Source organism: Cavia porcellus, unplaced genomic scaffold (assembly GCF_034190915.1).
Source record: "Cavia porcellus strain 051 isolate PalLab524CR breed Dunkin Hartley unplaced genomic scaffold, mCavPor4.1 scaffold_13, whole genome shotgun sequence".
In the NCBI taxonomy this organism is placed as follows: domain Eukaryota; kingdom Metazoa; phylum Chordata; class Mammalia; order Rodentia; family Caviidae; genus Cavia; species Cavia porcellus.
Window position 1 is genome coordinate 47,531,696 of NW_026947496.1, and position 13,992 is coordinate 47,545,687.

Genomic DNA, 13,992 nt, shown 5'->3' on the forward strand with positions numbered 1-13,992 from the left:
CTCCATTTCATTCTGATGTATATCACATTGTTCAGGTCCTGCCCAGACAGCATTTGTCTCTATTTAGCCTGAACATTGACTCCACACTGCATATCGTTCTGACTTAGGCTAATGGCATCACCTGGATTGTGTCTCACCTTTACTCAGATATCTTCAGTGGCTAAAGTGGAAACATCGTACTCTGTCTTTCAAGGTTCTCCCTACTTTAGGTCCAGCTGACGTCTTTTCCCTTAGTTTCCACTATTCATTTACCAAAATCTATTTCCAATTGACTGATGTCCATGCTTTTGCTGTATCCATGCTTCCTGGGTAGCACTTAGGTTTTTCCGATTTAAATTGGTTCAGTAAGTTTTTCCTTCCTAAATTTTTGTCAGTCTTATTATGATAAGTGTTTGCCACCCTGGACTATTGCAAAGAAACTTGTCTCCATCCTAAGATAGGGCAGTGTGGGTCAGAAATTTGATTTTTGATATGCTAAGTAGTTCCTTCTGGAAAGTCCCACGCATTTCTGATAATAGCGTTGAGCAATTTTCCAGATAAACTCCCTCTCAACTTGCACAGTTGGCCATCTGTCCCATGAGGAATCCAGTTACTAAAACTTTTTCTTCTTAAACTAATCTATTGATATTATCTAGATACCTTTTCTTCCTAAAAAAAAAAAAAAAAAAAAACCTCTCCCACAAATCTTTGAACTGCACTGATAAGAGACTACCTCCTCCTAATAGGTTTGAAACAAAACTTTGATAGGTATCCACAAAGAATTTATTTGGAACTGCTTTAAAATATGCCAGGCACATGTGGATGGACACTCATCTGTATTATTCACACCTGAAGATACATGTTCCAAGGCACTTAGGCTGAACACAGTGCTGCCATTTTGAACACCAGGCTTCCCAAATCACTCTGGCATATCTACTTCAGTCAGCCAGAAAGAAGAAGAGTGAGGGTTTCCTGGGAGCACCAGGGAGAAGTGCTAAAAAGTATTTCCACTCATGTTTTTTGGCAAAAACTCATCAGACCTCACTTTGCTATGGGATGCTAGAAAATGTATTCTTTTCATGTGTCCCAAAGGAAAGGAAGCCCAGCTACTGTGAATCTGTCTACCAGTCTGCTCTCACCTCACAGAGCATATTTCTTTTCCACTTTCAATAAATGTTCATCCTCACTGTTTTTTCTGTATATCTTAACCAGCTCTCTCTTTTTTGGATACCAAACTTGGAAAGAATCCTTTCAGAACTTACCATCTACTAACATTTTTTGATAAGCCTAGCCAGGGTACAAGTTGCCCCTTTGGGGGAACTACTTTCCTTTTTTCTCCTATTTCCTGTTTTTACATCTTTGGCTGCTCACTTTAGGCACAAATCAGACAGATGAGTGCTGCCAGGACGTCTGCCACTCAAAGGATAACTCAGTTGTGAAACGGAGCATTTTAGGCTCTGCTAGTACAAGAAAACTTCCATGTAATATGCAGGTTTATATATTATGTGTGTGAGACATGAAGTTTAATATGTATCTTTTACTTCCAATCTTTCATCCTTCTCATACTTTCTTCAACTTTCTCATTGTTTGGGAGAACAGGTTTCAGTAACTTGGCCTCTTGCTTACGCAGTGCTTGCCATAATCAGCCTCATTTTTAGGCTTTTCCCCTTGATGGCCTTTTGTCTCTAGCTGTGCTTATGAGTCGCTTCCTTCGGTGCCCCATCCCCTAAAATCTCTGGGAGCCGTCTCAATTCACCTTTGTAATAGGGTTCTCAATCATTCTTGTGAACACCAGAAATCTCACCCTTACAGTTAAGAGCTAGGGTTTCCACTTTCAAGGAATATATATAGGCCTCCTCCTTCTCTTCTAAATCTGGACAAATCCATTTTCCATTTCTTCTTGCAAAAATTCAGGTAATTTTGAAATAAGTGCCTGAAGGCCTGAGCAAAAGGAGTAAAATAGAAAATGAAGATCAAACCAATCCAACCCAACCCAACCTGCTGTGAGTGTGAGAAAGTACAGCTGTAGTATTTAAGGCAATATATAACAGACTCGGTTTTCATACTTGGAACTTTCCAAAGCTTTTACTTAAGTATGGAGGAATAAGCTTCTATTTCGACTGCCTTGAAAAATTACTAAAATCAAAACAAGCAGAAGGGATGATTTTTTTCAAATAGATGGATTCAGTTAGGGCTCTACCCTGGTCTTTAAGGAGTCATAGTGAGCTGAAGTACATGGAGAGTTCTGGGGAGGAGGGGCACCAGTGCCACTTGCTGTGACAGAGATCTCTGGTAGGAAAATGGGGCTTCAGTGGGAATTATAATACTGGGGATAGATTAACACAAGACTGAAAACGATTCTCTCTCTCTCTCTCTCTCTCTCTCTCTCTCTCTCTCTGAGATAGGATCTTGCTGTGTAGTTCAAACTGTCCTTGAACTCACCATATCGATCAGGCTAGCCTCAAATTTGTGGCAATCTTCCTCGCCTCAGTCTCCTCAGTACTGGGATTACAGGTATGCACCACCATTCCTGGCTGACCATTCTTATTTTTTTAATAAAGAGATGCATTAGTGCCTTAGTAACTTTTTTCATTGCAGACACAAAATATCTGATGCCAAAAGTTAAGAAAAGAAGTATTTATTTGGCTCACAGTTTGTACAAGTTTCAGTCCACAGTCATACCTGGTTCCAAGATAGAGTCACATGGCAGAGTACCATAACAGAGAAGAAACAGTTCATGGTGAGAAGAAGGTATCAAAGCAAACAAAAGACCTTAGGAGCTTTTTTCTTCCCCTGTTATACTCTATTTAGGCTACTGGAATTAAGGTGAGGCCAAACCAATCAGTGGGCTGATTTAGTAATCAAACACAGAAAATCCCAGAATCATACACTCTATACCCAGCCACCTCTGAAAAAGTCCCATCTATGACCACATGAGGCTTTGGGGAGATATCTAAACACAAGCCATAACAAATAGGAATCCTGTTAATTATGAGAAAAATTCATCTGTCTTTCACAGCAGATTAGAAAAAGCTTTCCACAAATATAGAAACTTAGATTCAGCTTCCAGGGAGAAACCATCACAGGATGTACAAGTAAACAAACTCAATTCCTAATAGCTGCAAAAGTGGCTTACTATGTTTGAACTTCTTTCCCTAGAAAACCCACCTTAGATATATTGCCATGATTAGGGTAGAGGGAAATGCTAGTCAGAGCTTCTTTACTCTTGCTTTGACATGTCAATTCTAAGATCAAGTGTTCAAACATGAGTTGTACATTGTCCCACAGAGTCCCACTCCCTTACTACAAAGGGATTTACTATTAGAACTGGAGGCGGTTCTCCAATTCTGGCAAAGGCATTAGGAATAAAATTAGGAATAAGGTCTCTATTCTTGATGGAGACCTTAGTCTTCCAGAAAGATCCAAAGGACCAAACAGACTCTAAAGAAAACTGACTAATAAACATTGCCACGAGACTTCTGAGTCTTGGCTCCAGTTATTGGCAGCAGACCTCATAAGGATTCAAAACACTTAAAAATTGGGCTAAACATGGTTTCATTTAAAATGTTTTGTGGAAGATCTTTTGTATCTTCTGATATGGTAGTGCGCCCAGATGTCACAAGGTTTTACAATAATTTATTAGCCTAAACCAAATACAACAATCTATCCAACAAAATCCTGCCAGTTTTTGAACGAGAGAGACCACTTTGTATCTGCCCTAGAGACCAAGTATTTGTTAAAGCTTGAAAAGAGGAACTCCTGTGGACCAATTAAAACCCAAATGGATAAATAAGACACATGTGTAAACATTGCTTCATTAGTGTGAGAAGCTGAAAGAAAGAAAATATGGATACGTGCATGTATATGTACATATATGTCTTCTCTCTCTGAACTATTTCATGTATCCTGTTCCTTGTCATATTTGGCTCCTGCTGCCTCAAATTAATAGCAAATTTGTCCATTCAGTGTTTCAGATGATGGTCCAAAGTATAAGCTGTGACTTTCCTGAGAAATTCATCTAGCTTTTTCCCTTTGAACAGGTAGTTCAACAATTCCTGGGATACAGGCAGTAACTGTTTTTTCTTTGTCTTCTGACAGGTTCTTACCAGCCTGGCCAGTAAGTGTCAATATCCCAAGGCAGTCAGAGAGTGTATAATACCAAGTAGGAAGGAACTATAGCCCCTTTCAGCAGGAAGCAGCTGTAATAAGAAAGAGACCTCCACTCCCTCAGCATTCCATAAAAAATTATAAAGATTGTATCTGTCAGTGGGAAAATGAAGGACGAGACTCTAGGCTTGACTCCTGAGCACTGTACACAGAACCAATGAAAAAGTGTTATTTTCAATCTCTCATTTGAATCTGGTGCTATCTGTAGGACCAATCAGAAAAGTGCTATTTTTAATTCTTCATACACACCTTGTGGAAGCTGAATGACTCTTTTGATAGGGCAGTTTAAATCTGGAGCAAGGCCAAGTGAGGTTTTGGTAGGACAACTATCCTCACATCTTATTTGCATGAAGGAGAAAACAATCTGAGAATTTCAAACAGAAAATATCCATTTCCCTTATCCTCAGGATCTCTGTGAGTCTGTTCGCCACTCCACTCTTGCTCTATAAAGCGTATTTCTTTTCCACCTGCGGTAAATGTACAGCCTTATTACCTTGAAGAAAGAGGAGATGAGGGAGAAGAAGGAGAAGAGCTAGGAGCAGGAAGGGTGGGAGGAAAAAAACAGGAAGAAGAAGAGAAGAGGAGGGAAAGGGCAAGAAGAGAGGAAAAGAAAGAAAAAGGAAGAAAGAGGGAGAAGAAAAAACCAAGCCTGTGCTGTGGTACACTCCTGTAATCCCAGCACTCAGGAGGCTACGGCAGGAGCATCACCACAAATTTGAGGCCAGCATAGGCTACACAGTGAGTCCAAGGCCAGTCTGAACTACACGGTGAGTCTCTGTCCCTTCTCAAAAAAGGTAAAAACAAAGAACAAAAATAAAACTAAAGGAACCAGCTCACTTGTTTCCCCTTTAAACTCTGGTTCTTAGCCTGAGCCCACTCAATTGATTTTCACAATGCCAACCCTCTTTTCAGTGGTGGTCAGTTGCCTCTCTGAGACAGTGGTAAGGGCATCCTTAAATCATGACTTTCTTTGCTTCCCAGGTGGTCCTTCTTTTCTCAGGGTCTTCTTGCTTTCTAGCATCTGAAAAGTTGTATTTTTACCACGGTTGATAATGACAATAAAGTTCTGGTCACAAAACATAGTCATTCATTTCATGAAAATCAGGGGACAGCTCTGATAAATAAGTGAGATTTATCACTCCAAAACTCTGAAGTTTAGAACCAATCCCCACTTCCAGTAAGGTCATTTAAGCAAAAGAAAAATTTGGAGGCCAAATATCTCATAAAAATTATTATAGGCAGCTAAATTAGATAAAAATTAATGTGCAATCAGAGAGGGATTGGATCTATAAGGAAGTTAGCAAAGATAAAAACGCATCAAAATTGTGCTGGAGGTGACTCTGAAGAAGGCCAGGCCTCAGGTTGCAGACTAACAGCCAAGGCTTTGAACCTTCGTAGGAATAAACACCAACAGGAGACTATACTGTACATTAGCACTACCTGGTCCAGTGGGTGCCAGTAAACATCACACTTTAAAAGTACATAACCCGACCATCTAGATCCATACTTCCCTCCCTTCGTAAGAATGCTTTTGTTTATTCCCTATACCCATGCTACCTGACTCATTTCCCTATTGGATCAATATTAGCTAAGTGACTATACTTGTAACCCTGTAGGTTGCTTGTAATTTAAACCATGTGATTTTGCTGCATAAATTACAAAGAGCCTCAGTGACGACCAACTCAGGACTCTGCCTGGAAATCCAGGAGCTGTACTTACTTCCAGTAAAACTCTCCCCATGTCCTCCTTTGGTTCTTGACTTAATTCCTCGATGTTGTGACACCCCAAACTCAGCACATCTGACAGATTGAGAGGTTTTTCTTTCCCCATATCAAAATGACTTTCAAGAACCTCAGACACCATGATGAAATGATTTTGGCTAGTATCAATTATAAATTTTAGGAAATTACTCATGAATTCTGAGTATCAGTCCACTGCTTTCTTCTCAATAGGCTGAATACTATAATAGAACCCAACCTCAAAGCCTTTTCTGAAATAGATCCAGGATCAGATTGCTAATGCCTGTCTATGATAAAGGCTGCTTTCCACACTCTTTTGTGACTTTATTCCTGTTCGCTCTGTTACTCTTGCTGACTTTTCAGGGAGCTGAAATGCTGGGAAGGACTCAGTTTATGAAACAGTCGATGAGACCACTGCCAAGAAGTGCTTGCTCAACTCTCCTTCAACAGCAGGGGAATCTCCCTTTCCTTTCTGGAGGGGTGGGGGGAAGCTTAAGAACTATTCAAAATGAAGCTGAATCCTTCTCACCAACCCCAGCCCACACCTCCCAGCAAATGAACTTGAAAAAAACCCTGGTTTGAAAAATTACCGCAAACTATATTGTCATCAAAAAAAAATACTTCCTATATTTGAGATCAGAGATCAGAGTGGTAGCACAATTTCCTGGCTGAACATATCAGTGTGATACTTAAAGAGAGCAACTCCTGACTGTCACAGGCACTGGATGGACGGGCCAAGATGACAGCCCAGGAGGACTAATCCTTTCCTTTGGCATCCTCCCAACACCATGAGAGAAAGAGGCTGACACAGCCAGCATACTACAGAGAACATTTCCTTTTTATTGCCCTAAACTAATCCCAAGTGCCAGGAAGATGGAGCCACGCTTGCTGACATGGGGATTATTCACATTCATCATGGTACCCGGCTGCATGACAGGTAAGGAGCCATGAACTGCTCTCTGAATCTTGGGAAGGCTCATGAATGCTAGCCCTTCCCAGGCTCAGAATCACAAGTGGCCCAAAGAAAACTCTGAGAAGGCAGTTGAATCTTGCCTGTGGCTTACTGGAGCCTCATTTTATGCCTCAGTGGCCTCAATCTATAAAGCACTGAACCAGGCGCTCATATTATACACAGCCTTGACAGTTAATCCAGGGAGGGACAGAGCTTAGTTTTCTAAGGATCCCCTCTCCTGCCTTAAACTGCAATGTAATACTAAAAAACTCTTAAGGGTCTAAGTCCTGGATAATTTGCCTGAGACACCGTAACTCATATATCAAACACTAATATATTTAACATTTCAGAAAAAATTTAGCTTTAAGGGTAGATTCTTTGCTTTTATGTCCTCTAAAAGTAATACCTAGAAAATTTCTTACAAGTGCAACTTTATAGAAATTTTAGAAAATATCAATGTACTTCAGAACATTACTTTTCTACATCTCTCTGTATATATATGATGAGAATGTGTATAACGTGTCTTTACATGAAGATTTTTATCATCCTGAGTTTTCTCAGTTTTTTAAAGAAAAACCACCAGTTTAATACCTCAAACCATCCTTCCTGATTGTGCATTTTCTAATATCATCCCTTGATGAGATCCAGAAAAATAGATAAGATATAAAAGTATGTATTTATGAAAGTCTATGATTTCATGTCCTTAATTTCTAGAAGTAGACTCCTGATTGGCTGCAGGGGAAAAAAAAGTGTTAAAAAGAGAAAAAATGGCTATCACAGCTTTCCTCACAATTGCCCGCCCTGCTTTCTCCTGGATGTTCTCTTATCTTGTTCTTTGCCCATTTATTCAGTCCAAGCTTGCTCTGCAGAGCCAGTTTCTTTCCTCACTCTTAAATTTTACTTTCTTGAATAAACCTTGTCACCGTTAAAAAAAAAAAAAAAAAAAAAAAAGAAAGAGAGAAAGGTGCATGCCAAAGTTTGGTTGTTTGGGGGAAGTGGGTAAATTAAGTTGGGCTCTATTCTGACCCACTTACAGGAACTTGCTCACTTTGGAGTTACAGGGGTAACAGTTTTAGGAAGACTTGTAATGTAATTTTTTCCTTAGTAGGTCTTTGGCAGACTGGTCCAAACCAGGACAACAAAAATTTTACATGAATTATTTCCTATCTCTGGGAACAAATTTCAAGCAAATTTGTGTTATTACCAGCCATAAATGATTTATCCAGGGGTCAGAATGATCTTGGAGACAGTGGAGCAAGTGAAATATCATGTGTTTACTTTCTCCCACTCAATTCCACAAAACTCTACAAATACTTCTTATGTCCCTTTCCAACATTGTAGGAAATAGAAACATGCATATAACATGGTGCTGATCCTTAAGAAACTTACTACCTCACCAGGAGAAGAAAGGCATAGGTAGACTAACAGTACTGCAAGCTATGATGAGGTCTGTAGCACTGTGGGGTTGTCAGGGAAGGCTTTGGGAAGGTGACATATGAACTGGGTTCTGAGGGACTGGGATATTTCTGCAAGTAGAGACCCCAGATAGACATACAAAGACTCAGAAAAATGTTAGGGAACAACAAGTGGCCTGCCATGTTCTCCACACTAAACAGGGATATGGGGATATTGTGAATTAAGACTTAAAAATAAAACTAGTTTTGGTGGCACACACCTGTAATCCCAGTACTTGGAGTACATAGTGAGGTCAAGGCTGGCTCAAACTACATAGCAAAATCCTGTCTCAAAAAACCCAAAACAGCAAAACAAGACTGGAAGCATAGGATGGAGTCAAAGAAATAACGCAAAGCCTTCAGTACCAAGTTGAAATTTTAAAAATTCATTTGTTAAGCAATAAAGAACCACTAGAAACTTTAAAAAAAATATGATTCCTAAGTACCTTCCATGTGACAGATATATAATTTTTATCCTGTTCTTTATAACCACTCCACAGTGTGGATACCCTGAGACCCTAGATGAAGAAGAACCCAAAACTCAGAATCACACAGGCCCCGACGGTACCAGAGCTTCTTGACTTGTGTCCTTTGTGTTCACTGCCAACAGGGTCAGAGGTGATTCTGGCATAGAGTGGAGGGAGATCAAATGCTGGGAAACAGGTTATGAATATAAAATAGCCCAGAGGCCAAAGAGAATGAAATGGATTGAATTTCTGGGACCCTACAATAGATGATGCAGGAATCACTCCAGGGGAAGAAAAAACCCCAGACTTTTTCTTCCAGGAGGAATCTAATCTTAAAATACTAATTCTTTTTTAATCCTTAGGGAGAGGAGTCCTCTAAACAAAATCAAATGAACAGTCAAGAGATACAATTTCTAGCTGACTCATAAGGCAGATTTTTCATTCTGAAAATTTCCAAAGCCACCATTTAAAATTGTGATGGTGTCCAGGGGATGAATTAGTCAACCTGGGTGTTTTTATTCTCTATATTACTGGGTCCTGGGATGTGGTTAAAAAGAGAATTCTCCTGATGTTGTCAACACAGCACGTTATTAAAGGCATCTTTCTCAGAATTGTGGAAATTCTGAGTTTTTACATGTCTCTTCATCATCTCTCTTTCATTCTAGGAATTCTGTGATCAATCTATATCCCTAAACCAAAAAAAAAAAAAAAAAAAAAAAAAAGAGCACAGAAACCATTATGGCAACATGTTTGTCTAATTATCCCTTCTTGTAAAGATTATTGCCCACACTAGAATTTCCCACCTTCAACTTTGCCATTACAACACAAAATGTTTTACCCTTCACATTTGATCTTGGAGTTGCTCTAGATACCCCCAAATTATTGTTACTGTCTTTTTTTTTTTCCATCTTCAAGCCAGACTTGAAGAGGTAGGATTTTGGTAAGCATTGGGAATACATTATAAAACAACGCCTACTTTATTTAAAACAGTGTCTTGAATATGCAGTTTGTTGTAGCATATGAACATATGCTCTCTTTTGGACTTTAGAACTAAAAAGAAAAGAATTGACTTTACTGTTCGGTACAAAACAACTGATTTCACTGATGCATCAGTTAGAGGTGCTAATAACTCATGACTGTAGTATGCTACAACTCCGCCATGCCACTCATCACAAAGACAGGGATTCTTAGAATTTATTTGGCTTAGTATTCTAAAATATTTTTAAAATTTAAAAAATTTTTTGAGATAGAATCTTACTATGCAGTCCAGGCTGGCTTTGAACACACTATGCAGCCTACTCTGGCCTCAAACTCACAGTCATCCTCCTGTCTCAGCCTCCCAAGTGCTGGAATTACAGGTGTGCACCACTATGACCACACCTTGGCATTCTAGGTACTGCTGTGTAATTTCTTGTGGAAGTCATTCATAAGCATAGACATTATTAAGGCAACCTACTCCTCAACACAGAGGTTATGCAAATTAATTCCCTATACCCTTTATTGTCCAATGATGAGTAGCAACTTTACAAATATACAGAATTCCTCTGGAAATGGGGTGTGTCATCTGAGATTTGTGAGGAATAGAATCAGGAGGAAAATTAACTTTGAAAGAAGAAGAAAATTGAATAAGGCTCTTTCTAGTAACATTGTTGGAGACCAAAGAGAAGAAATGCAAGAGTCATGTCAAATTGCTCCCTGTGAAGGAAAGTTGATCAAGAGATCTCAAAATTCTTTTCTAGTCCTATCACCCTATGTCAAGAATTCTCAAAAGAAAAAATTTCTACTTAAAAAGTAGTTTCAGCCAGGTATAGTGGCTCACTCCTATGATCCCTGTACTCAGGAGGCTAAGGCAGCAGGATTGCTATGAGTTCAAGGTCAACCTGGACTACTTGAAAAGACTCAACTCATCACATGCAAGCGCGCACACACACACACACACAGCCAAAGCAAAGCAAAAAATATTTTCATTTGAGGGTACTTTTGGAAGTGGAAATTTTTTCTAACTGAAGACATTCTCAGCCAAGGTCAGGGTTAAGAGATTGTGAGTGTCAACAGACCAAAGCCTGAAATCTCATTGTAGGTTATTTCCAGCTCTTAAAAGGTACTGCCCAACACTGCAACACGACCCATTGCTTCCGTATTGCTGCAGTGGTAGGTGTCAAGGCAAAACTACCACACAGATAGACCAACAGTACTGTTAGTCGTTTGCTTAGTAAAGATATTTCTGTCCTCGGTGTCTTTGTTTCTCACAGGAGAGATTTTACCTGAGTGGGAATCTGCCTCTCTTCTCTTTATTCAGAGCCATCCACTATGAGGAAAGGAGAAAGGACCTTAATTCATCTGTGAGCATGTTCAAGTAAAGACTGCATTAAAATTCAGGCCTTTTAAGTACTATCCCAATATTCCTTGCACATCTCTAGATAGATCTGAGGTGATATTCCTTTATTTATCCATTCCTGCATTAGAATTACAGAGATGAACAAGATTATAGTCTTTTACCTCAAATCGCTTACAGTTTAACAACGGGAAGAAACATCTGCTGAGCAGTTTCCATCTTGAAGACTGCCCAGGGAACATGATCTGTATTTGCAAGTGAGTTAATGTCCCATCAATGATTTCTCCATCATGTTTTCCAGTAAGTCACTCATTTAGGGGAAAATGATATTACAATTGTCTCTAGGAATTTTTGTTATTTCTCCTCTAAGATCCTTCAGATAGCTTTTGGCTACTTGACTGATCTTAATATATCCTGAAATTTATTTTCATCAATAAGAGTGCACAAATCCCACTGGGAAATGTTTTTGGAGTGCTGGTTCCCAACACCAGCTGCACATTACAGTGTGCATCTGGAACATGATAAAAGTGATAGTTCAGATTTACTGAAACCAATGAAGTCAGACTCTCTGGGGCAGAGAACCCAGAAATAACAGTGACACTTGTTGTAAGTTTCTCAAATGACTTAAAATGCAGTTAAGGTTGCATCCTATTACTTTAGGAAGACAAAGTGATGAGTCCCATGGTTCGCTGAGTCTCTTATTCCAGTTCTACTCATTGAGAACATAGAAGCACTTCTCAAACTGTGACACATTTACAACTCAGCTGAGGTCTTGTTATAAAGCAAATTCTGATTTTGGAGGACTGGGTTTACTGCCTAAGATACTGGTGCACATGAGTGCCAATATGAAGCCTTTGCTGTTAGAGCATGGACTTCATTTTGCATAGCTAATCTGTCACATGACAGAAGAAATGTGTCGCTTCTACCCACACAGAAATTACGGTTAAAAGAGAAAACAAATCTAGAAAAGATCAAATAATGCCATAAGTGATCAGAATAGGGAAAACAATATGTTATCTGAGGAATGAGGATATTTTCTGCTGAAGTTATATACACAGAGTATATACTTCATGAGTAGCAGACTAAAGATAATTTGTCATAGATGTGTATGCATTTTTTGGTGCACGTATTGAGGCTCAAGTGCCTAGTGATTTTCTGATAAAGATTAATACAATTGCTCAGACAAAAAAGAATTTGAGCACTCCTCATCTCACTTTGATTCTCTAGTGCTGACAGAAGGCACCGGTCTCAGGTAGATTTCCCTGACATGATGAATCACTGACTAGCATGACCAGCACCATACAACACCCATGGCTAACAGTCAAAGAAGCTCTGGGTCTTATTTCTCTACATCCAAATTTTCCCCCTCACCCAGTATCAGCTACCTGCATGCCACAAGGCTAGAGTCACAGGGCTCATCCTAGTAACCCACTCCCACACCACACCACTCCCACCAGTTCAAAGGTCTTTGACCAGTAGCTGTCAAGCCAGTACCAGGCAACATGCCTACAGCAGGGCTTCAGGCATCAGAAAACTCTCAAGCACTGAAGTGTGAGTGGCATGGGTGGGGGTTGATCCAAAGGTTGCTGTGTTGGGAAGAACAGAAGCAAGTAAGGTGTAAGATATTGATCAGAAGTGTATATATCCTATGAACAGGCCCCTGGTAGGCCTGTCCCATGTGGAAAATGTGGGATGATGTCCTTAGCCTGCTGTCTCCTTTTTCTCACAGTTTCCCTGACATGCTAAATACAGTGGAAAAATACATTGTGGAACTGTGCAAGCTGAAATTGAGTAGATTCCTCTCACCAAAAAGAAAGAAAGAGCAACTGTGTAGGATGCCTTGGATACTTTTCTGTCATTGATGAGACAAAATACCCAACACCCAAAATAAAGGAAAGAAAAGTTTATTTAGTTCACAGTCTGTAGAGGTTTCAGTCCATACTCGGCTGGTTCCAAGGCAGAGTGGCTCATGACAGAAGGCAACAATTCTTGGCGGTGGAAAACAGCAAAAGCAACAAGAGCAAAAAGGGAGCAGCATGAGAGAAGACACTTTCTGTCCCTTACAATACCACTCACACCCATTATCCCAGCATTGAACCACAAATCAATCACAAACTCTAAAAGCCTGGCCCCTGACTGCATGAGGCTTTGGGAGGGCATCTAGACACAAATCATAACAGAAGCTAGAATTTGAGCTAACCCAGTGCCTGCCTTTTTACTACTGTTCTAAACTGCTGGTAAGGGTCAAGGGTATATGGTCCATGTTAGCAAAAAAATTGATTTGCCCTTGAAAAGTTGAGATAAGAATGTGCCATGTAGGGGCGGGGGGTTTAACTCAGTGGTGTAAGTGCCTGTTTGGCAAGCACCAGGTCATATGTTCAATCCCCCGTACAGAAAAACAAAAAAACAAACAAACTAAAAAACAATGTGCTGTGCTCTGCCCCACAAGCCCTGTATGGCTCTGCATAAATTAAGAGCACTGGGCAGCCTGCAGATCTGTGTCACAGTCACCACAAACAGAAAGATTTCTTGGATTACTTGGAGTACGCAGACTGTTTTAGGAGCTCTCAGGCCCCCCCAGTCCTTGGAGTCTGGGTTCTCTGAATCCTTCTGTTTGCGTGGAGCCCCGCTCCCACCCTCAAAGAGCAGCTCACAGTTTCTTCCTTGCATCTGATTGTGCTTCAAAGAAAGCATCACAGTCAAGTCAGCCCCAGTAGCCACAAAACAGAGGAAATTCTGAGCACTTCTGGGCATGAGTCACCACACCGTGTGCAGGAATTGCCATCTCTGCCCACAGAATCACCTACTCCTTTCTGTTTGGGACAAAAATAGATACCTTCTTCAGAAGCCCATTGCTTTCTGTACTCTCAGCAGTTAAAAAAAAAAAAGTAAATGATGT

At 40.1% G+C, this 13,992-nt stretch overlaps 1 protein-coding gene across 1 annotated transcript in view; it reads left to right on the forward strand.

Moving 5' to 3' along the window:
• Nucleotides 1-6,539: 6,539 nt before the first annotated feature.
• Nucleotides 6,540-13,992, forward strand: part of Il2ra (interleukin 2 receptor subunit alpha) — a 41,324-nt gene continuing 33,871 nt past the window's right edge. The window contains exon 1 of the mRNA XM_013156321.2: nt 6,540-6,822. Within this exon, the coding sequence (XP_013011775.1) occupies nt 6,759-6,822 (64 nt within the window). The 5' untranslated portion in view covers nt 6,540-6,758. The remainder of the gene's footprint in view (nt 6,823-13,992) is intronic.